The sequence below is a fragment of the Trichosurus vulpecula genome, chromosome 5, assembly GCF_011100635.1.
Source record: "Trichosurus vulpecula isolate mTriVul1 chromosome 5, mTriVul1.pri, whole genome shotgun sequence".
Taxonomy (NCBI): domain Eukaryota; kingdom Metazoa; phylum Chordata; class Mammalia; order Diprotodontia; family Phalangeridae; genus Trichosurus; species Trichosurus vulpecula.
The window spans coordinates 235,238,167-235,263,261 of NC_050577.1; the positions used below are offsets into that span (position 1 = coordinate 235,238,167).

Below are 25,095 nucleotides of genomic sequence, written 5' to 3' on the forward strand. Positions count from 1 at the left end.
AATGAGACAGCCCCTACCCTCAAGGAGCTTACATTCTAAGAGGGAAACTAAATATGTAAAACTTGATTGTCACTAGTTGATGGTGGGGGTGGGTAGGGAAGGGGCAAGGGGCTGCTCAGAATGGGGGAGGTCGTTGATGTGGCAGCAGAGTAGTCCAAAGTGTGAGCTGAAGTGAAGACTTGAAAGACTTTAGAACTCTGATCAAAGTAGCAGGCAATTATGACTTCAGAAGGTTGAAAATGAATCTTTGCAGAGATGTGATGTGGAAGTGAGGAATAAGGCAAGCATTTTTTGAATGTGGACAACACCTTGCTATATTTTGCCTTACTCCATATTATAGAGTTTGTACAAAGGATGGCTCCTCTTTGGGGTAATGAGGTAGTATATATTTATCTATATGATAGATATATCTAAAAAAGAACAATGCTACATACTCATTTTTCATCAACACCTCTTTTTGCATCCCAGGAGAAATCGGACTCCATGGTTTTGTTAATAATTCTATTAAATCTAGAAGTCTGACAAGTGATGTTTGGTTTTACAAGGATGGTGGAAGGAAAATATAAACTATAACCTAATCATAAATTAAGATGAAATGGTTATTTAGCTTAATGCTGAGACGATGTAGGTTTTTTTTTAAATCTAATATATGACTCATTTTTTCTAAGAGCTGATTTTAACTTGCCAACACTGAGACAAAATAGTAAAATGTTGACCAAAGGAGAATCCCTTGATAGTATTCAGTGTTTTTTAAAATGTTTATCCTTAGACTGAAAACATTAAGCACACACATTTGATTGAAGTAGTACCAAAAGAAGAGGTTAAAAATCAAATGCTATTTTATGGGTATCTTAAATAGTTTATTCATGTGAAGAAATCACTCCTTGCTTCCTCAAACACAAAGCTTTTTTAGTCAACTGAATATTTTTAATGCCACCTCCTAAATGATCAAATTTTTCTCCTGTTTGGATCTTAACCATAGTACCCATGCTTCTTTCTCTGCCTTTCTTTTCTCCTCTGTCCTCTCTCTCATTCTTTCATTTATTTCTCTTCTCCAGTGAATCAACTGATCTCTGATTTAGTAAGGATTTTGTAAAGAGGATTCAGATAAAGATGAACTCAATGCCCTCAGCGGTCCCATTCATCTCTAAGATTCCTCCTCATTCTCTTCATTATGTAAAACACAAAATCCACTTTACAGGCTAATGATCCAGCTTAGCCACAGAAGCCACTTCACACATCTTAATGCATATTGCAAATGTTTTCTGTTTAACATATTTCATCCTCAGATTGACTAAACTGTCCTCTCTGACCTCAGTATAGAATTCATAAAGTATGTTTTCTTTATATGTATTTTTTTCTGTTTGCTTCATTTTTGCCTTTCTTTATAAACCTTGTGGTTAACACAATGCCTAGTACATCGTAAGTGCTTAACAAATGCTTATTGACTTGACATTGAGAGAGGAAACTAGTTATAGTTTAGAGAGAGAATAAGAAAATAATATGTAGTTGTCTCAAGCATTCCCTTCTTTCCCCCATAAAATACATTAGTCTACATCCCATAATACCGTGTATTAAATAATTGAATTAAATGCTATACCAATTCTATGCATTGTAATATTCCTCTATTTCCACAACTCTCAAATGAAGGAGTTAGATTAGAAGGCTTCTAAGGTCCCTTCCAGCTCTGTATCTATTATACAATGCTACCATGTTGTATTCTGTACCAACATCCTCCTCTGAATGCTTTATCTTGGTGTGAGGAGGACCTTGAGATTGTTGGCTGCGCCATTGGTTCATAAACTGGCAGATTTTACAAACCTGGGCACATCAGTGAGGTATGTGTTTAGGAAGAGGTCAGCTAAGTGTGGGGAAAATCATTCTTACCCAAAGGTCAGGCATTGTAGAGTCATATTTTTACATGGAGAAATTCATAAAAACCCCAACTAAAAAAATCAGTCAATTATCAAGTGTTTCACAAGTGCCTACTATATCCCAGGTACCTTATTAGACACTAGAAATATAAATTTAGACATAGTTTCTGCCTTCATGAAACTTCCATTATAAGGTATGGAGGCAATAAATTCAGAATTGGAGAAAGGAGCACATAGTGATAATCTAATAAATCTTTGAAGTAAGCAATATTCCATATGTTCAAAATCATAGAATTTTAAAGCCCAGTGGTATGAGTGAATGAATGAAAAAAATCATTGTATTAAGCACTTACTGGGTACTAAGCAATGTGCTAAGTGCTGTGGATAGAAATATAAATGTGGAGACAGTGCCTGTTCCCCAAGGAGCTTGTCAGTGAAAACAACATGCATAGTGGGGACCAGAGAGATAGATACATTAGTTGGGACACTGGCGAAGTAGACTATGTAATAACAATGTTGGTCAGGTTATGGTTCCACAACCAGAAGAGAGTATGGCTTAGGGTGGGTAGCTAGTGAGAAGAGGGTGGATAGTAGAGTGAATCATAGAGGAGGCCATCTAGATAGAGTGTATCCCATGACACATGACCCCCTATTGGGTGGGAGTGTAGAGGGGTAAATTTTGGAGATGAAAAGTACTTATTCTTCATCTAGGTCATGAAAGGATGGAACTGAGTAAAGTGAGACATGGCTGGTCCTACTTTGCAGTTGTAAGCCACACGAGACACATCTATGGAATATGCCTCTAGAATATGGGGTATGCTTCTGGTTATTTCTTTTTCAAGAAGGATATAATAAAATTACTATTACTAATTAACTTCTATATGAGGATAGGAAGAAAATTTTTCAGTAAAACAGAATTTTCAGTTAAAAAAAAAGCTGAGAATTTTCTGATTTAGGAGAGGAGACAGGGTCCGAACCTGTTAATTTCATTTGTGTAGAGAACTCCTAATGTGGAAACCATTTTCACTGATGTAGATCAGCAAATTTTTGGAAACTCCCTGGACCTGTGCAAAATGGCAACTTATACTGAAATTAGAGTTTTAGGGAACTCTCAGGGTTAAGGTTAAGTAACTTACCACATCATACACCTGTAGCAGGGATGTGCTGGAACCAGCTTGAACCTTCTAAAGAGAGAAACTGGTTTGAACATTTATGCCTCAAAAGTTGGTAAATACTACAAATTAGGACTTGATCTATTGTTTTGTTGATTTTCTAGTCTTAAGAAAATGATGGAGAAATTGTTAATACTACCCTTTCTTTCTTATTTTAAATAATATTTTTAATTACATGGAAAAAAAAGCATTTTACTATTCTTTTTTGAGTTCCATATTCTCTCCCTCTTTCCTCCCCTCTCCCTTCCCTGATGGGGAAAGCAGTTTGATATAGGTTGAACACTTGGAATTGTGCAAAGCATATTTCCATAAATAATACACTTTGAACGAAAATGTGTGATGTGTTTGAGTGCTGGTTGTTAAACATTTACCAGTGTATTCCTGCTTGTATAGAGGCCAGACTTGTAGTTGAGTACAAGGCCTCTATCCACAACATTATGCTCCCTCTCAGAAAAGGATGTTTCATTAAAATAACAAATATCGTGAAAGGCAGGGGAAAAGTTCACTTTGACCATTTCTCTTTGTTGGCTCAAGAGAATATCCCTGATTCTAGTCTTCTAGAATCCTAGAATAAGGATAGAATAAACATATAATTTTTTCCATTTGGAAAGACAAGAGTTGAGAAGAGGTATAATTTGGTAGGGAGGGACAGGCAGGGACTGAACCTATTAAATTCTTCTGTACTAGGAAAATTCCAGTGTTCTAGTTTTGTAGAACACTGGAACTGAACCAGGGAGCCTACCATGAGCCCTCATGAGCATTAAAATAGATATTATTTTCCATGCTCATAATAAAGAGATGGAATTCATTATCCAAGAGCTTATGGTCTGAAAATGCATATAGATTCAAAAAGGGTTAAGATGAAGTGCCAAATGGCACATCATAACATTTTACTAAGGGACACTGGTGGCATCTAGGGGACAGCCTTAATCTTTCAGGCTGAGTTTGTAGAGAATGGTCCTGGACCTGATCCAATATGGCAGTTCTTACACTAAGATCCAATATATAATCTCCTTGAAGGCAATGCCCCTCCTTTTTTTATCTCATCTTACAGACAGAAGGTGCATAATAAATCCTTGTTGGATTGGCAAGTGATTTCTCTACACAGCTCTGTGGAGGGTAAAAGTATATTTGTTCTCCTAAGTAGAATGGGGGAGAAAAAATAATATGAATTCTGGAAGTCAAACATTAATGCTATTTAGTGGTTTGGAGTTAACTGATACTAATCAGAGCTTTCCAATATCAGTTTAGATATTAGAATATTTACATATATCATGAATCAATTATTCACTTTAAATTCTCCAGACATCCAGAACTGTGTAATATTCTACATGTGAATTTTTGAGATTCTCTTTGTAGCCTAAGAAAACAAAGCTGAGATGCCAACAAACTCATGCATTAAGATGACCTAGCAGACATCCCATGTCCCAGCTTAACAGTTGAGGCAGCAAGACTAGGGTAAAGGTCAAAGTTAAGAGAGAATTTAAGAGAGAATTTACTTCCCAGAAATTAAAAAAGTAACATAAGGTGTCACCAAACAATAATCCTAATTAAAGATTATACTTACCTGAAATTATGCATTATTAAACTACCTAATTGCAAAATTGCCATTTTTTTGGCCTCTGCTAATCCAAAATTGTGAAAATTCCAAGAAAGTCTTGTCTATAGCTTACATTTGTACTATGGTTTAAACTAATTAAGGACAGAAATGATATCATTTTCTGTCCTGGTGTTCTCCTCAATTGCCTGCATGAGAAAGAGAGTTTATAAACCAGTATAGACCTCACTTCCCCAACAAAATAGCAATGATATTTATGCTTCAGAAATTGATAAATACTACAGATTAGAGCTTGATTTACTGTTTATTGATTTTCACAATAATAATGATAAAATAATAAATTAATAATAATTTTAAAATAATAATGATAAAATAGTAATAATTCCAAGTAAATTCCCAAAATGTGGTCATTTGGGCATAGCCAATGTTTGATAAATCTTTATTGAATTAAAATAGAAGGACTTTGCTAAGCAAAGCAATAATGTAAATAAGATTTTCATGGGAGGTGTCTGACCTTCTTAAGAAAAGAAAGACATTTTCAAGCATTGAAGGTGCAAGTGCTTTTAAAATACAAATATCTGATATGCTAAATACAAACTTTTTCATCTGTTCATCAAAGCAGATTCCCTATTTGCACTTTAAGTACTTGAAAGTATTAAAAACTCCATTTATTTGTTTTTAAAAATCTTTAAAATGTTGTACTTCAGAATATTCTTTCCCCAAATTCATCTGAATGTGGTTTTTATTTTTTTTGTTGGGGGTAGGGGAGTGTAATAACCATGTTACTTGCCACTACTGTGGCTGCATAAGACCAATAACACCAGCGCACAGGAGGGCTGCTAGCACAGGCTCTTCGATCTGCTTTCCTAAGGAAAGCAACTTTAAGGACTTAACAATCTTACTTTAATTAGACATACATATATCATTCACTTAGTTCAGGGAGAGAAGTCAGCACCCTGAACTTCAGAGAAAACACAAACAGAAATTACAAGCAGAAATTAGATAAACAGAGCAAAATAACACAAATCAGCAGACAGGCTTCTAGCTGTCTGCCTAAGACATTGCATACATAATTACCAGAGAGAGAAGCACCACCATCTGGGTTTTTCAAAGCCAGGGGCTCCAACGACTACCCAGAGTCTCGTCTGGTCAAATCACATGACACTCTTCCAGTGAGTGAGCCCCACACAAAATGCTAACCTCAGAGTATATATATATTTCTTCAGGGTCAGAGGGCATTATAACCGTGCTACTCAAACCCAAGTGACTTAAGCAGACCATCAAAGACTCTGGATTCAAAGGCTCTTAATTGAAACAAAGGCAAGACTCAAAGGCACCCAATTGCCTTAGTGCTGAAAAGCACTCTAAAACAAAGACAACAAAAAGTCCCACTTTACTTGCCATTACATGGGGGAAGGAATATGTTTGTTTCTTTGCAGATGTTTACTATTCAAAATAGCATTTTATTTCCCTCTTAAAAAATAAATATAAGGTATTTTTCCATAGCACAATTTCCCCGCCCTCCCGCCACTATCCTTGTAGAAGATCCTGAGAGGCAATGTAGCATGCTAGAAATAATATTGTGTTCTGAGTCAAAAACACTTGATTCTTAATATGGTCTTGGCTAATTTCAGCCAGGCAAACATAGGAAAGTCATGACTTTTCTGAGCCTCCTTTTCTTATTTGTAATATGGGGAGGGGGGAGGGAATAGTGGTTCTGCTGACCTCACAAGCATGTTGTGAGGACCAAATTAGAAAATATTGATGAAAGTACTTTGAAATCTGAAGTGTTACATAGATGTGAAGAATGATGAAGGAAGAAGGAAAGCTCAGGAATTGAGCTACATGTCATATCTTTCCAATGTGAATATCAAACTTTTAGAAGTAACTAACTTTACATTCCCCTCATTCTTCCATGCCTCAGACATCTTTGTGATGCCTACCATAAATTCCTGTGGAAACCTCCAGTCAAGTACAAAGCTCAATGTAAGAATTCATGTTCGAGCAAAGATTAAGATCTCAGAGGAAGAAAGGAATGGGATTATTATGTTTCTGAAATCTTGCATGAATTCCCTTTTGTGGATTTAGACTAATTCTAATTTACTAAGTCATTACAGAGAGATTGGCCTTATCTCTGTTTTTCTTCTCTTATTCTTTTGGATTGAAAATGTGATCTAATAATAATAAAATTTGAAGAAAGGCAGCATGGTACAGAGGACAGAGAACTGACCTTGAGTCAGGAATACTTGTGTTCAAGTACTGCCTCTGATACATACTGATTATGTCGTCTTTGACTGATCACTTAACCAGTTATCTCTGAGCCACTGGTATTCCATCTTCTTCCTCTTTCTCCCATCAGAACTCTGACTTCTACCGCTAGACATTGGGCTCCGATTAGTAAGACAGGCAATGAACATTTATTTAGCATCTACTATGTGCCAGGCACTGAGCTAAGCTCCTCAATGAAGTATCGCCATATATTTCCTCTTCCTAGGACTGCCATTGGGCTTTGATTGATGACATTTAGCCCTCTCTTACTAGGTCTTGGGCCCCCAACCATGCTACCTCCTGTCCGCCTTTTAAGCCAAGCTACTTACTACCCATATAGCGCATGCTACCACCCACTTTCAGATCTGCCTCTCTTACATGTATTATCTTCTACTATTTGAATATAGGCTCTGTGAGGGCAGAGGCTTTCTGACAGAGATGATGTCGATCTTCATTTGTAGAGGAAATGCCTGTCCAGAAACTTGCTATGCTAATGAACTCAGGTCCAGTTGTAGATGGAAATATAGATAGATGAGAGATATGGATGGATGGATTGATGAAGATCTCAGAATGGATGAAATGATGGAGAGGTGTTTGTATGTTTATATGCAAAGATGGATAGATACGTAGAAGAATATGTGTTAATATATTCCAATTATTATTTGTGGCAATGTAAGGCTATTTCGTTACAACCGTTTCATTATGAGGTTGGGCGAGATCTCACTCTGACTTCCCAAGTAGTCCCCATCCAAAGATGTTCTTCAGGGGTCATACTTGCCTTTAACCATAGTTCAGAGGCACTTAAAGGGAGCTGGGTATTGTCTTTGTTTTGTTGTTGTTTGATAAATGACATATTAGAAAGCTTGTGAAAAGTAACCCTTGAACATTTAGAAAATATTTCCTGTCTCCTGAGTAAATCTACCTACATCTTCATTTGCCTTGTCAGTCCTCAGATTTGGTGTCAAAGCTGATTTTGAACTTTTGCTCAAAGGCTAGGTCTCAAATCACATCTTCAGCTATCATGGTAGATATCCTAGAAATGGAAGTGGAATAGACATTATAACATGTTTGAAAAGGATCCGTCTTCTACCAGTCATCTTTGCTCTATAGATCACAGTTATCATCCATGAAGACTCAGTTTCATCTTATTCTCACACAGCATATGGAGGAGTATGAAATTACTGTGACCTTGAAATCCTTCTGATGAAAGCCTTTGATGTAAATAAAATAAATATTATAAGGCATGTAGCCAAAGCTGCTCATGTAAAAATGTCTATGCCATCTTCTTTGAAGAAGCCATTTTAGTGAACAGTCTCCTGTCTCTTGTAGGACCGTAAATCATTTTACAAAATAGAGAACTCATGTTACTACCATGATGGATTCATGTAAAATTTCTAAAGGTTGTTTACATTTTAAAACAATTGGGAAGCAAATTATAGGACATAGACCATGTATGTTGTATCTATGTTTAGGGAACCCTCAAAATCTCGTCTTTTTCATAACATCAACAGAACTGTAACTAATAATTTGAAAGTTTGGGGTAAGCACCATGAAACGTAACCTCAAATGAGTTTTTATGGACAAATTTAGTTGCGATGGCCTCACCCTGGGATACAATATGGCCCTGTGGTGATGATAGAATTGGAGATACTGACAAACTACTGTTGAAAAGGGAGAAGTACTGGGTCAGAATAGGAAGAACCACACAGTAACTCCTTATTTTGACTAATTGTTCTTGAGAACTAGGGGGGCTAAGCTAATTAATTCACCTGCTGAAGAACAGCCAAAGTCAAGCATCTATTTCTGTGTCTTTGGAGCAACCCTTAAGTCACATTAGCATAGTTATAGTTCTCCCATCAAGAAATCAATAACAAACACTTATTAAGCAACTTGTGTTTGCAAGACATTATACCAAGCACTCCACATCGAGCTTGCCCAGTTAATCTTGAAGGAACAGGACCTGTTTTATAAGCCGTGGAACTATTGAGGAAGAAATGCAGCTATTATGATCCCCCCTGCTTTTTTTTTAAAAGGAAAGTAGAATGTGGTATTTATCTTAAATGGTAGCTGAGTTGTGTTGAGAGGAACACAAATGTGCAATCAGAATCTAGATTTTTGTCTTAAATCTCCCACTCTAGAAGTCACTTCTCTAAAGCCTCAGTTTCCTCATCTGTAAAATGGAGATACATATTACCCACCTAAAAGGATAGCTGAGGAAAGAATTTTGTTAGGGCAATTTTTTAAAGCCATGTAATGCTACTGGTTTCATTATTATTAGTGGTGTTCTTATACCCATTATTATTTAGGAACCATTAGATCAGTGTTTAGCTTATAATGTTGTTTAACATAATGAATTAGCCAGAAGCTTCTATAAGAACTAAATGTATTAAGAATAATTTATTTGAATATGAATAATGTACTCATGTCTGGATGTTTCAGTTTGTAGCATTGATTCAGCATAAGGTTGGAAATGACCTTCCTCTTTGTCTTGTTGAAGAACAACTTTTATCATCGTTTATGTTTAATGTGGCAGCAATTAATGAATGACTTCTCATTTTATTGGGATATTATTCCATCTTTATCTTATCATGTAGCCAGATAGGTTTTCCTCAGAGACTTTCTACTCTGAGAATATAATGTGCTTAGCTGCTAACGATTAGAGAATAATTGGGAGAATTTATGAGGGTGTCATTTTAGAAAGAATAATGCAAAAACTCAGTAATTTGATATATAAGTAGAGGGAAATAAGTAGATTTATATATACATATATGTTCATTTATCTCTTAAGTTTTGGGTAAAAGTAGAAACTATAAAATTCATGAGAGTTCCTCTGCATCTATCATCATTTTTAGATACTTGCAAGAATCCATTTTTGGCTTGGGTAGATATGTATGTATATCACCTACACAATATACAGACAATGTGAATATTTCAACTTGACTGTTTTGTTACTACATTTGCACTAAATTAATTGAATCAATTTAATCCTCACTAGTAATACTGGCAAGTCCTAAACATTAAGATGGCTAATTTTCGTATGCTTTACATGCAAAGGACATTCTCAAGACAGCCCCAAGTAGTTCAGTGGCTCATTGGCCATTAGGACTTTTGTCGCTGTTTTCTGTATTTGTTCAGTATTTGACTTTCCTTCTCAACACCTTGAGGAACAGGAGGTCAATGAGACTTGTTGATTTGGTTAGAGCCTTACAGTCATTTAGCCAATCCTCTGTCAGATGTTTTGGGGAGGGAGGGGCAGAACTTGGGAGGGGAGTTTTTTGGGATTTGGGTTTGTTTTGGTTTTGTTTTGTGCATGTGTGTGTGTGTATGTGCGCACACGTGCATGTGCAAGCACATATGCATGTGTTTTGACAGGTGTTCATCCAATACCTTCTTAAACTTTCCAAGGGTAAGAAACTTAGTACCCTCACTAATAGTCATTTGATTAAGGGACAGTTCTAATTTCTAGAAGATCTTTCTTAGATTGACTTTCAAATCTTCCCCTATAATTTCTGCCCATTGATTCTTGTTCTGCTCTCTAGCCATCACTAAAAAAAAAGTCTACTGCCACTTTCACAAGAGCTTCATTAATTTTTTTAACTTAAGTATCCTATCCCAATGTCCCCTTTTAAATCTCCTTTTCTAGGCTAAAATATTTCTAGTTCCTTCACTGCATTCTCATACAGCGTGATTTCTAAGGACTATTCATGATCCACTTGCCCTATTCTGGTAATGCTGCAGTTTTATAGTCTTACAGAATTAGGGAAGCAAAGAATTAATAGCTGGAAGGAATTTCACACATCATCTAGGTGAGGCCCTTTATTTACAATTAAGGTTTTGGAGCTTTAAGAGATTATTATTCGAGGTCACAAAACTGGTTAATGGCAGAGCAAGTACTTTGACCACATTCTTCATAAAATGTGGAGTGAATACTATATTTCAGATACATTTGAATTAAAGCCAAATAAAATATGATTGTCCCCATTTTTAACACTATTTCCACTAATGCAGCTTAAAAATTAGATTATGTTGGCCATAGATTATATGAGACATTATATGAGTTCATGTTAAATTTTGCAGTCTCCCAAAGCCTATGGTCCTTTACAAATGGCCTGCTCTTTATTCAGGCCTCCAACCATCCTGTATTTGAGTAATTTATTTTTAGTTTGAAGAACTATAAATTTATTGGTACTAAATTTTTGTCTTAGTTATATTCATGTTTACAAGCTGTCAAAAAAAATTTTAAGCTTGATTCTGTCATGAACACATAATTAGCTAGTCTTCAAAGCTTTCTGTCTGATGTCATAAGCATGCCTTCATTGTCTTTAAATCCTTCCAGTGGCTTATTACTAGAGACCACCCTCATTTACTTAATAGATGTGATTTGTAATCAACTAGTACACAACCTACATTTCTGCATTTATCACAAGTGTGCCATAGATACATTGCCAAGTGCCAATCTGTCTTAAGTGTTATTGATTTTCTGTGAATTAATACTCTGTATGAATACACTTGCCACTACAATTATCCTGAAAATTATCTACCTCTCAATAATTTTGGAACAGAGAGCTGTATTTGGACTCAGATTATCTGAATTCAAATCTCAGCTTTCACTCTTACTATTGGTGTGATCATTGGGCAAGTTACTTGGCCTCTTTTGGATTCAGTTCATCTATAAAATGAGAGAGTTAAACTAACTGGCCTCTAAGGTCCTTTCCAGCCCTAAACCTATCACCCAATAATCTATAGAACCACATGATCATCATAATAAAGAATTATTATTCTTCTGTAGTGCTCAAAAAGTAGTCTACACCATATAACCATTCTGAATTGGATTCAGGGGGAATGGAAATTTACAATATTTACCAAATGAAGAGACACATTTTTAAATGTCACTTGCTCCCAAGTCAGCATTTGTTTTTCATTTCTGTGTCTAAGTGTATTTTTAGTTTAAGAAAGGTAGTATTCTTTTCCCATAAAAATCAACTATTGTCAAGTTCATTAAATTGGTGGTGTTTAAAAACTTAAATTGCATTAGAAGGGTTAAACAGAAACTTACATTGCCTCAAGAGTGAGACAGTGTTGTGCAGTGGAAAGTGTACTGGCCTTGGCATCTGATGGCCTGTGTTTAAATCTTCCTAAGTCTGTTACCCAATATCTGTATGACTTTGGTCAACTCACTTAACCTCCCTGGGCCTCAGTTTCCTCAATTGTAAATGATGGGTTTAAATTAGATGGCCTCTTAATCCCTTTTAAATTCTAGAACTATGAACCATTTTTTCCAATGTACCGTGTCCTTACTTCCACCTCTCAAAGTCCTTTATGCCTGTGAATCTCTTCTCTGGTACTTGCCCTTCCACAAAGCCTCCACTGATTACCCTCCCCAGTTGTTCATGCTATCCTTGTTTCCTGAATGTGCATGTACCTCCTTGTCTGTACATGTGCTGAAATCCCTAGTAATCTGATTGAAGACAATGACTGTCTTCTTTTAGTCTTTTTATTCCTATTTCAATGCCTTGGACATAGGAGGCATTTAAAAACTTCCTTGAACTTAAGAGATTTATTTAAAAGTGATGTTAGTTGAAGAAGAGCAAAAAGCAACAAGCAGTCACCTCTTACCTTAAAAATTTTTGCTTACATTAAATAAAATTTCCTGTTACATTAAAATTGTTAAATTTCACTTCAAGGAAATTTTCAGTTACATAGTCCATTCATTTCAGTGTAGAATGGATTGTCTGTGTTAATTATATGCCCTTTATTTTCATGTCCCCACTAGAACAAAATATCTGCATTTATATATATATATTTGCAGGATATTTCATAAGCCATCACATCCATAGCATTGGGCTAGAATTAAATTTACAGAAACCATTAAAGCTATTGTTAGGAAAAGAAAATGTAGCTTATTTTGAATTTCATTTGCTTGAGACTTGAGAAATATATTGGTTTTATTCAAATATCTATTTTCTTCCACAGTTCCAGCTTCTCAACTCATTCATTACTGGGAGATAATGAATCATCCAGTCATTCAATAAACATCTCTTAAGCACCAGATATGTGCTATGCACTGTCCTAGGCATTAAGATAGATACAATACATAGATAAATAAGACTCAGTTCTTGGCACCAAGAAACTTAGAATCTGATAGTGAGTCTGTGGCACATATGTAGAAAAATATGATACAAATTAGAAAAATGATCTATGGATAAGAATAGCATCAAATGCTGTGAGGACCAGGGGAGAACAGTACCCATAATTTTGTTGGGGGATTTGGAATACTGCTCTGTTTAGAGATGGCAGGGTGTCACATGGAATTCTCAGGTCTCCTTACAAGTGCTAAATTTATAAGGTTTAAAGCCAGAAGGGACTTTCGAGGCAACTTACTCCCATTCTATCATTTTATAGATTAAGAAACTACAGCCCAGAGAGGTTACAAGATTCCCCCAGTGTCACAAGGTAGTACATGACAGAATCAGTACTGGAACCCAAGTCTTTTGAATTCCAGTTGAGTGTTCTTTTCACTATACCATGCCAGAACTATTTCTGGGGATGCAAAAGTCTACCCCAAGTCCAAAGATCAGAAGACAGACAAATAATTCCCCATTTCTCAGTCAATCTGCAAGCCTTTTCTTCCCTAACAGTAATAATAATAATAATAATATCACTAATAAGCAATTTTCCCACATTAATTCTTTAGCACAGAATTAACAGTATTGTGCTTTTTAAAAAAAAAATTTTGACATACATCCTAAATGTCTACTGGAAATTATCTAAACATCCTGAAGAAATAAGAAGTTTTAAGGTGTCTTTTCCCTGGTACTCACTCTTAAATGATTTCAAGTGAACATGCTTAAATTACACCTCAATCTTGCTAAACTGCTCTTTACAATAAATCACAATTCACTAGAATGTAAACCAGTCTAGGATGTCATCCAAGGAGGTGCATGATATTGAAAAAGTAGAAGGGCTACATTGTGCAACCTACTCCTGAGATGCTGGCTTAGGCACAGTAATCTTATCATGTGTCATTTTCTGATAATTTAGGATTTCACAGACATGAATGATGTCTCTTGAGATATCATAGTATCATATATTTAGATCTAGAAGGGGCTATCTAGTCCAACCCATTTTTCAGACCTGTTAATGATGGATTGTACACCTTTAAAGACTTATGGAATGCACATTACTGCACATGTTTTGGTTTTTCTTCTAGGTAAGGGAGCGACTGAGGGTTTCTTTAGAAAGAGTCTCTGCACTGGAAGAAGAACTAACAGCTGCTAACCAGGAGGTAACCTCACCCACTTTCTCCCCTTTTGAGGTTCAATATTGCTAACATGCTGGCCCTTGTGTTTTCCATCACTTTTATTGCAACTGTCATCAAGAGAAAAAGATAAATTACATGCAGGCCAGGCCATCAAACAAGGTGTATTGGAACAAACTGTGAGAGCTGGATGTTTCTTGATTCCTGCTTTATTCAGATCTGTCACCAGGAGAAGACAAAAGAGGGGCAACGCCAAGAACCAGTGACAAGTCCCCCACGGCCCTTTACTTTTCCATGCACAGAAATTCACTGAGGTTTTAGCTCAACACCAGTCACTTTAGGCAGGAGAACGCAAGCCCTAAATTGGAATTCATGTCAAACATTGTTATAACATCAGAGATGTGACAGTAAAAACATAAAATGTTACAAATGAAATGAACTCCACAACCCATTTAAAAAATGTTTTCTCTTAGGTCTTAGACTCTCTTATCTTGCCAAAGCATGGACCATAACTGAATGATGCTCTTGAATCCCTTTCAGGTTATAGTATTGCTGTCATCTCCAGTTGTAGTAGTTACAAATGATGGGCTGTTCATAGTCTCATCAATTCTTACCTGGGAACTATTATTCTATGTTATATGTATTACAGTTCCAAAGGACAGTTTCATCGTTAGCTCTGTATACACAGAGTGACTTATATTCCATTAGAGAATCAGTAATACTAAAGAGAAACCCTAATAGTTCACTCAAAAATGTGAATAAGCTGAGAGTGAATACCACATGAAAATTAAACAAAGCTACTTTAATGTATCTTGTTTGGCAATTACTCTCCCAATCCAACTGATGCTTCAATGTATCAGAATATTAAAAAAACTCACATTTTATTTTCCTTTAAAATCATTAGTTACTGTTTCTAAACTCCAATAATCCTTAGTAGAATGACTTTATTGAATAAAACATATTATTCATAGGTAGCTTCCCCAAGGTTATGGAACACGGAATGAAGGTATTTTGAGTGTAGAGCTTTTCTCTTTTGGTTTCATTTCCTTATATAAATGAAATGCCATTTGTTACTTGGAAAGCAGAGGATATAATCTTGGTACCTTATTGAGATTCCAGGTTAACTCCCTCCAACATTGTGGTTTTTTTTTCTAGTGATTTCATTCTTCAACTTTGCAAATGGGTAACACAAAGAAGTGTATCCATTTTTCTATCTGATAGGCAATTTCAATGATTCACACAAATATTTAAAATATTCCACCTGAGTATTGATTGCCAGCCATCATCAGGAATTAACTATTAAAAATTCAGAATAATAACAATAGTAATAAATAATGATGGTTAACATTTGTATAAGCACTTACTATATTGCCAGAAACTGTGGATTAGGGATTATTTTATTCTGTAATATAAGATATGGTAATATAATAAACACAAATACAATTTATGTCATTAGAGTATATATGAATTTATGATTATAATATGATAGAATTATCCCAAAGAGCCAGCACTTGATCTTATTTTAATTCATACTAAAATGAAAGATAGAAAATGAACTGGAATAGGCTCTCTCCCACCTCAGACTTGTACCCCAAAATCGCTTTAATTGAAGATCGGCTGTATTTCTAACATTTCCAGTGGTTTTTTTATTCCATTATTTCACTTATTCTACAGTAATTACTGGTGAAGAGAGATTTGAATATAGTGTTGCCCAAGGAAGGAAGCATTGGAAACTTTAGGGACACAGCAAAACCTATTAATTTTAGAGGCAGTATAGTGTGGAGCAGATTCCTCACCCCTAGTGTAGAGGAGGAAAAAAAAAATGTCAGCTTCAAGGAACTGGGTTCCAGTTCCAATGGTGATAAGCTATTAGCTCCATGGCACTTAACAAGTGATTAATCTCTTTGAGCGTCACTTTCATCATTTGCAAAATGCAATTGATAATTCATCAATCCTGTATATTTTTTAAGTAAAGAAACTCTAGGAAAGGGCAGGGTAAGAGAAAAATGAAGATATTAGAATAGTGTAAGAGTGGTATGAAAAGTTGCTAAACGATCAGGGAAAAGTGGAAGCTGGTGAGGTCGTTGGGGAGAACAAAAAGTTTTTGTTTTGTTTTTTTCCCCGGCCATAGTGAGAGAAAAGGGAGGATCAAAGAAAGGCTAAAACTATTGCTTGTACTGAAGGACAACCATGATAACCAATGACAGAGGGACGGAACCAGTTGATTCATTCTCAGGCCTCTGTTTTCTCCACCAATGAGAAAGGACTGGGGAGAAAAAACAACAAATAAACCTATTAATGATGTGTGATGCCCAGGTCCATTTAAGAAGATAGTGAAATGCGCTTAGATGCCTTTGAGGAGTGTGAAGTAATTTGACCCGAGATGAAGTGAGAATCCTTGGTGAATCACTGAATGGGTAGATGTATTACTGAACAGTGGCAGTTAGCTTTAAAAGAGCATTAAGAATGGGGAAATTACTTCACATTTGAGGAAAGAAAATATTTTTCCAGTTTTCAACAAAGGGATGATCAGTCTGAAAACTGTGTGTGTCTTTGATCTCCCAACAAATTCTAAATATTTTACAATAATAATTAATGAACATCCAGAAGAGGAAGTGGTGATTACAAAAGAGATAACCTGGCTTCAGGGAAGAGCAGGTAATGTTAGACTAATATATAGCTCCCTAGTTGATGTTTTAGGGGAATTATATAGATATGGTTTACTTGGCTATTAGCAAAGCATTTTAAAAGGTCTCTCAGGCTATAATTTGGGGAAAAATAGAAAAAAATAAATCTAGATAATAGCACAAGGATGGATTCTGAACTGAGTACATGACTAGATCCAAATGTAGTCATTAATGATTTAATTCAACTTCAATCTTAGATGAAGGCTCTAGTGGAATATCCTGTGAATCCATACTTGAACCTGTAGTATGTTAGCCATAGATATATGCTTAGATACATATACATATATGTGCATGCATGCATGTGCATGCATGTGTGCAGATGTGGTATATAAATGAACTAGAAGAAATGTGTGTGGTCTATATTATATATACCACACACACATATATATCTGTGAATTTTATACATGTATTGCAAATATCTTCTCTTTTAGTTCAATTAAGTTTTTGAGAAATAAAAAAAATTAATTGCTCTTTTTAAGTATTTACATATCTATATAAGCTTACCATATGTATGGTATAAATGATATTGGTGGCATGCTATAAATTATCAATAACATAAATCTGGCAAGGATAGCAATATGCTAGTAATCATGAGATTCAGGAAAATCTTAAACAGCAGAATGTTGCACCAAAGCTTGAATAGATCTTTTTGTTTCTTCACCATTGGGTATTCCCTCTACAGGAGTTGAACACAATGCATTCGTGCTTTTTATCGTATATGATTCTTTTTATTTATCTTTCCATGAATCCTATGCAGATAATTTCACTATAACATTCTAGAGACTTTGCTCTGATTCTTTTGACCATTTTTAGATACCCTTTGCCTCCCACTGGACTGTTTATCTACCTCCTTCCCTAAAGTTCTATAACCAGCCCCATTCTTTTTTTCAGGCATCCAAGAAAATAGTGATGTTTTTATTTCCACTTCTTGAGTGCCAGTCACCTTTGCTAATATGCTGCAACCTAATTACATACAATGAGAATTGTTCTAGTGCCCTATAGGTCATCTGGAATTTGCTTATATGAATCACATGTTCCCTGATTCACAACAACATAGGATCTCTGGAGATCATTTGCTTATAAAAGATATTTGCAACAATGAACTCCATAAGATAATTGAAAGTACTATCCAATTTCCCAAATACCATCCACCTGAACCAGCTGGACTTATTCTTAGAGTGACTATTGATGTTACTAAATTAACTTTGGTGCATCTCATTAAGGTAACATTGATCACAGTGGGCATACGCAAGCAAATTTGAGAATAATAGCCATCATTTATAAAAAAGCTTTAGAGTTTTAAAACACCTTTATGTACATTATTTAATTGTGGAATTATATTTGTATATTTGTATAATTGTACAATTTGGTATAATTGTATAATTATATACATTATTTAATTTAATTGATCCTCACAGCAATCACATGACATACTTAGAGTAAATAGTATTCATTCCCATCTTGGTGGATGGAAACTGAGACTTGACCACTGTCACATGGCTAATTATGGCAGATTCAAGGATGGAACTCATGTTTTTTCCACTACCCCTCTAGTTCTTTTTTCCCCCCTCAGTAGAATGTTAACCTGTTCTCAATAGTACTATGTATGAGGAGAGTTCAAGTTAATTTTAATAAACCTCTTTAACATATAAGTTGTTTTTTAGATACTGGTTTGTTTTTAACGATATGATCCAAAGAAACACAGCCATGTTATTGAAACTTTATTATAGCGTTGTATGGAAAGCTTCATTTATTGCAAAGCATTTTCTATACATCTGAAAATTTGAAAACCTAGGGAAAAGTCACAGCAAAGAGCAGGACAAAAGAGAATTGCTATATTGTGCTGAAAATTTCCTTCTTCTCTAATACGAGGCCTACATAATTTTCATAATGATTCAATTTAAGTGTAAGAATGGATTATTTTCAACTAATCTTGTAAAAATCGATTGAAGGAACACTTCTCAATAACATAAAATGAATCCTTGTTTAAGAAGTTTTTTTTCCAATGCATTTACATCAAATGAACAGAACCAGCACATTAGTACATATCTGTTGACAGTTTTATGTTTTTTAATTCATATATGTTGATTCTAGACACAGACATTACATACTGCCAAATGTGGATTTCTAAGGCAAAATGACATTTCCTAATATATCCTTTCATACATATCCATCAGTAGCTCTGCCCCATAAAATAAATGAAAAGCAAAGACAGCTTGACTCTTAAATGGCATTTAAGTTTGGACTATATTACATGCTCATGAAAATTAATTTTTCTGATTATACCAAGAATGAGAGCAGATTTCTTTCTAATTTGAAATTAACTCTTCTGGACTAATTTATTTTTTATATGCAGAAACTGTGTCCTGTTGTATTTAACATTGTACAAATTAAACAAATTTTTATTAAGCATTTATTTCCTGTTGTTTCCTTGTTACCCAGCTATTAGGTTTTGGTTTCATTTGCTTCATTTCTCTGGTGGATCCCTAGGTTCATCTTTTTGGGCACTCCCTACAGTGGTACAAAAGAAATCTACTGGACTCATATTTTTTTTTACCTTGTGAAGTTCCTGTCTCTGGTTTTCCCCAAATCTTCTCTAGATAATCTACCCAGTGCGTCAGAGGGCTTCCTTAGTCATTTAATATTTTATGGACAGCAGTGAGTGCAAAACTTATCTATCACTCTTATTGCATGGCTAGCCTACTTCTTTTTCGTCGTATGGGTTGATATATGGAACATAAAAGTGTTGTGTGGGTTCTGTGATCTCTGAAGTCTTAGAGCTTTATATGCTATGATCACACATCTTTTATTAACAAAAGTCAACATTGATAACAAAATGCAGCCTCTTAAATACAAAATTCTTTTTTTCTGTTGTCTTTTGGATTGAATGTGATTTTTGTTCTTCTCAGACTTCAGTGTTTCACATGTGACAACCATAAAACATCACCAAGATGACATTGATATTAAAAAGATGAACTCATAGCTGAGAGCAATTCGGGATCGTTGAAGTCAGTGTTCACTTCCCCAAATGCAATCTGGACCAATCCTTTCCTCTTACTCAATTCTCTATGCATTTTATTGTCCATTTGAAGTGGTTTGCCTAGGAATATGTACCAATGGATGTAGTTGATAAGCTGTCCACCTAAATGCTTGTTATAATTTAGGGGGTGTCCTGTGTCCATCTGCTTAGCTTACCCTATGTGGATTGTTAGGCTGGTCACTTCTGGGTATAAATTTCATGGAGGAGGCCTTGTAGTTTTTTAGAGTCCAGTTTCACCATCACAGTTTCTCTCTCTCTCTCCATCTCTCTCTCTTTCTCTCTCCCTCTCTCTCTCTCTCTCTCTCTCTCTCTCTCTCTCTCTCTCTCTCTCTCTGTCTCTCTCCTCTGTCTCTCTCTCCCCCTTCTCTCTCTCTCCATATATACACACATACATATATGTACACTTGTGTATATACACACATAACATATTTGTATATATATAGATATATTTATATATATACACACATGCACATACAAAATCATCTGGAGAATATCTCCTTGTACTTGGAATCCCTCTACTACATAGACTTCCATTTTCATGTCATTAGACAAGCATTTAGTAAGTGTCTGCTATATGGCAAATACTATAGTTAGATGCTAGAGACACAAAGGACAAAATAAAACCAGTCTTGCCCTCCAGGATATTATATTCTATTGACAGAAAAGAACATGTTCATAGATAAATATGACATATAGGGTGTCCCAAAAACTTAGTGCACCTTTAAGCTTCATAACCACTAAGACTTTTGGAATATCCTGTATATACTGAGTAATTTCTCAAAGGTGGCATTAACTGGTAAGTGAGGAGGGAGGGATAAGATCCCTGGAGAAGTTAGCAGTTGTGGTGAGTCTTTAGGTAAATTCACAAGACAGATGTTGGAGGAATGTTTGTCCTGATGTGGGGAACATGCAGAGGCCTCAAATGGGAGATGTAATATTCAGTATGAATAACAGTGAGCAAAGCGTTTGACCTAACAGAGTTTGTGAAAGAATAATATTTATAAACCCTGGAAAAATACAATGGAGTCCCAATTTCAGGGTTTTTTTAAGTAAAGACATTTATTTGTTGAAATTTCGAGTTGGGCTTGGAGTGAGAAAAACAATCATGATCATGACATACTGAAGCTTCATGGTGCCTGTTGACTTGATGTATTCTGGGGGATCATTCATATCTATCTCCTTCATTGTCACCAAATCTCCCAGTGAAGTTGTTATCATCTCTTGGGTGGTAATCTGTGTAGTTTGCTAGTACCTCATTGGCTAATTGCTAATCTGCCAAACTCAAGCTTCTCTTTGGACCATAGTTAAAAATAAGACTATCTAAATGTCTCAAATATCACTTCAGCAAGAGGATGATCTGTGCAATTTGTTGTCATCTAGTAAAGAATATAAACCCTTCAGATGCTAAAGGCCCTCTGTAACCGAAGATTGCATTAACTGATATGTTGGAGACTGCTGCCTTAAACATTTACCCTATGCTCGAAATTTGTACTTTATTTACTAACTCAGTATTTTTTTCTGCTCACTTATAATAATTAATTGGTGTCAGACTATATGACTGGTTGCCCTACAGTTGCATGCCAAAAGACATGAAAGCATATGGGCTCTTCTGATGCCAGAGAATAGGACTCAAGATACACCTTATTTCCTTTCCCCCATGAATTTAAGGAGTTTGAAGAAGTTTTCCCCCTATTCATTCTCTCTCTGACTGTTTCTCCCCCTCTCTCTCTCTCTCTCTCTCTCTCTTTACATATATACATATGTATATACATATATATATAAGTTAATAGTATTTTATTTTTTCAATGACATGTAAAGACAATTTTCAATGTTGTCAACATTCCAACATTCAAAATCATTTTTGAAAGATGTTGAGTTCTAAATTTTCCTCTCTCCCTTCCCCCCTCCCCAAGACAGTGAGCAATCTGATACCCTATTCACTATAGTATAAATAATTGATGAGAGCCTAAATGGTAGCGTAGAAGGAGGAAATCCAGATTGGGGTGGGGAAGTCACAATAAGTTATGTTTCTGGCATAAGTTGGGATAGGGAGAAAAACAGGGGAGGTCTGTGAACACTGGAATTTTGATCTGGCCAGAAGTATTCTGTGGAGAATTTTTCATTACAGGTTGATGGTGTGTAGAGAGGGCAAGAAGAGCTCTGATACATAGCATAGAGGGACTTAAACCTGTGTAAAGTTCAGGAAGAGCTAGCTCACAGCTCTGTTGATCACTGCCCTGTTCCAAGACATAGATTTAGGGCATACTTGGGCGGGGGGGGCGGGGCGGGGCAGGGCAGGGCAAGAACCAGCATGGAAGGATTCCATTCCAAGGTGAGGAGCAGTCACAGACTTTAGCCTGGATATTGAGCAAGAAAAAAGTTCAGAAGTAAGCATTGTTTGTGTAGGTTGACTCCAAGAGAGGAGCCAGGTCTTAGTTCCAGCATCTAACCCCAATATTAACCCTGCATAGAAACAGCTGGGGCAAGAATCCCAGTCAAATGAGTTTTGTAGAGCTTCCGCTGGCTGGTAGTAATTGAGTCTGTTAGCACTCTACATGAACTCCAACCTAGCCAAGTCCACGGGTATGTTGCTCAGACCAATCTCAGGAACTTGAAGAATTTGGTGATTAGACTTTTCTTTGGCTTACTACTTTGGATACACTCAAAGCTTCAAGCTGTCCTTGAAATCCAGAATAATGCACTGCTCAATATCTCAAAGGTGCAGCAACACACACTAGCCCAACCTTCTCACCAGAAGTGTCTAAATAGAGGTTGGCCTTGACATAAAGTCAAAATGAAGAAGTAGACTGGGAGAAAAATCAAGATTCAAACAAAAAAGAATCCCACCATAAAAAGATATTTTGTGACAGGGATGCTCAGACAAATCCAGCAGCAGATAATGACTCTAAAACATCTAACAAGCAAAGCTCAAAGAAAAATACAAGTTGGGCACAAATACAGTCTAATTTCTAGAAAAGATGAAGCAAGAATTATTATTTTTAACAGATGAAATTAGAACACTAGAAGGAAAACTGTAAAATTAATAATAACAACTAGCATTCATATAGCACTTTAAGCTTAACAAAACACTTTAAAATTATCTCATTTCATTCTCATGACAACCCTGGGAGGTAGGTGCTATTTTCATCATTTTACAAATGAGGAGAGTGAGGCAAACAGAACTTAAGTGACTTGCCTAGGTTACTATAACTACTAAGTGTCTGAAGTAGAATTTTAACTCAGACTTCTAGCTGGAAGTCTAACAGTTAATCCATATACGATCTGGCTGCCTATGAGGGAAGAAATTGAGAAATATGGAAGAAGAAGAAAATATAAAAGAAACTAATAGCTTTGCACAAAGGATACAAAACTTGGGCAAAGCAAACACTCCCTACAAACTAGAATGTCCCAGAGAGAAATAATGATGCTATGAGACAATGAAGGATATTAAATAAAACTCAAAAGATTGAAAAAATAGAAGAAAATTTAAGATGCTTCATAGTACAAACAACTGACCTGGAAAAAAATGAAGGGAAAATAATTTAACAATCATTGAACTATCTGACAGCCATGATCACACAGCACAAAAAAAGAGCCTAGATTTAATAGTTCATGAGTTATAGCTTCCCAGATCTCTTAGAAATAGGGAAGAAATTGTAAATAGAAAGAATTCACTAGTCACCCCCTGAAAGAAAATCCCAAACAAAAAGGCTTGGGTGCGCGATATCTAAAATCCATAGTTTCCATATCAAAGAAAAAACATTATAAGCAACTGGAATGGAAGAATTCAAGCACCAAGGAGCCACAACTAGGTTCACTCAAGATTTAACACATAGAACTATGAAGGAGCAGAGAGCTTAGGAGTCAGAGTATCCAAGAATAATTTACTCTAGAGAGGGGTTCTCTTATATCTTGATGATCTTGAAAGAAGATTTAGAAGAGGAAGAGGAATACATGGGGCTAGAGGGAGATAGAGGAAGGCTAAGGAAAATTATGCAGTTATGGTGCAAAATTATATTTTTATGTAATACAAACAAGTAGGTAAAGGTTGGGAAATCCATCAGGCTTTCACTTTTACCTGACTCTAATCAGAACTGGTCAAAGGAGGGAAGTCTGCATGAAAAACCCTCCCTCGTGCAAATACACGTACAAATATACATATACACAGGCGCAGAGCTGAGCACAGAAATACTTTTCACTAAACAGGGAAAGTGGTGAGAAAGAAAAGAAGGAAAAATGAAAGGAAGGGTAGCTTAAAGGAAGGATTAATCCTGAGCAAAATAAACCCTAAGGTTGTACAAATCTTCTGTAGTGGCAAAAAATTAAAAGTTAGGGGGATGCCCCCCAATTGTGGAATGGCTAAATAGGTTAGAGTACATAAATTTGATGGAATACCATTTTTTCTTCAAGAAATGATGAAGGTGATGGTTTAAGAGAAATCTGGTAAGATTTATGTGAACTGATGCAGAGTAAGTGAGCAGAACTAGGAGAATAATTTATAATGGCAACCGTATTGTAAAGGCAGATAATTTTGAAAGACTTTTGCAATGATCAGCATGAGGAGGAACCAAAATTCCATAGGACTCGTGTTGAAATATATTATCCACCTTCTGGTAGAAAAAATGAAGGACTCAGAGTGTAGAATAAGCCTTTTTTTGGACATAGGGAAGTTTGTTTTCTTTGACATATACCTGCTTAAGAAAGTGGTTTTGTTTTTCCTTCCTTCTCAGTTGGAAGTGAAAACAGGTTTTTTGATATGCAAAAAAACACATAAAATGCAATTGAAAAACAAATAATTCATATATTAAAGACTCCTGCAATAGGGTGAATGACTCTAGTTTCTTTAATTACTAGGATATCATCTTCAGATGGGGAAAAACACTTTCTATAATGATATTTACATTCTAACAAGCTGTATGTTCCAAGGAATTTAAAACCAAATTTCTGTCTCCTTTTGGAATAAATCATGTTTCTGCTTCTTCTGAGAAAAAAAACTAAGCTGAGAAGTTTTAATTTATCTTAAATGCAAATGAGAAATAAGGGAACCATTGAAGCTTCTTAAGCACAGAAGTGACATGATCAGACCTCTGTGTTAGGAATATTTCTTTGTCAGCCTTCTGGAGTATGAATTGGATAGGAGAGAGACTAGAAGAAAGGAGACCAATTGGGAGCACATTGTAATATCCCTGGGGAAAAAAATGTGATAGGGGCTTGAATGGGAAATAAAAGGATGTGAGC

At 35.7% G+C, this 25,095-nt stretch overlaps 1 protein-coding gene across 1 annotated transcript in view; it reads left to right on the plus strand.

Moving 5' to 3' along the window:
- The window catches only part of PPFIA2 (PTPRF interacting protein alpha 2), a 420,320-nt gene that overhangs the window by 181,691 nt on the left and 213,534 nt on the right, over positions 1 to 25,095 (plus strand). Inside the window, 1 exon segment of the mRNA XM_036759390.1 lies at positions 14,083 to 14,157. Coding sequence (XP_036615285.1) covers positions 14,083 to 14,157 — 75 coding nt within the window.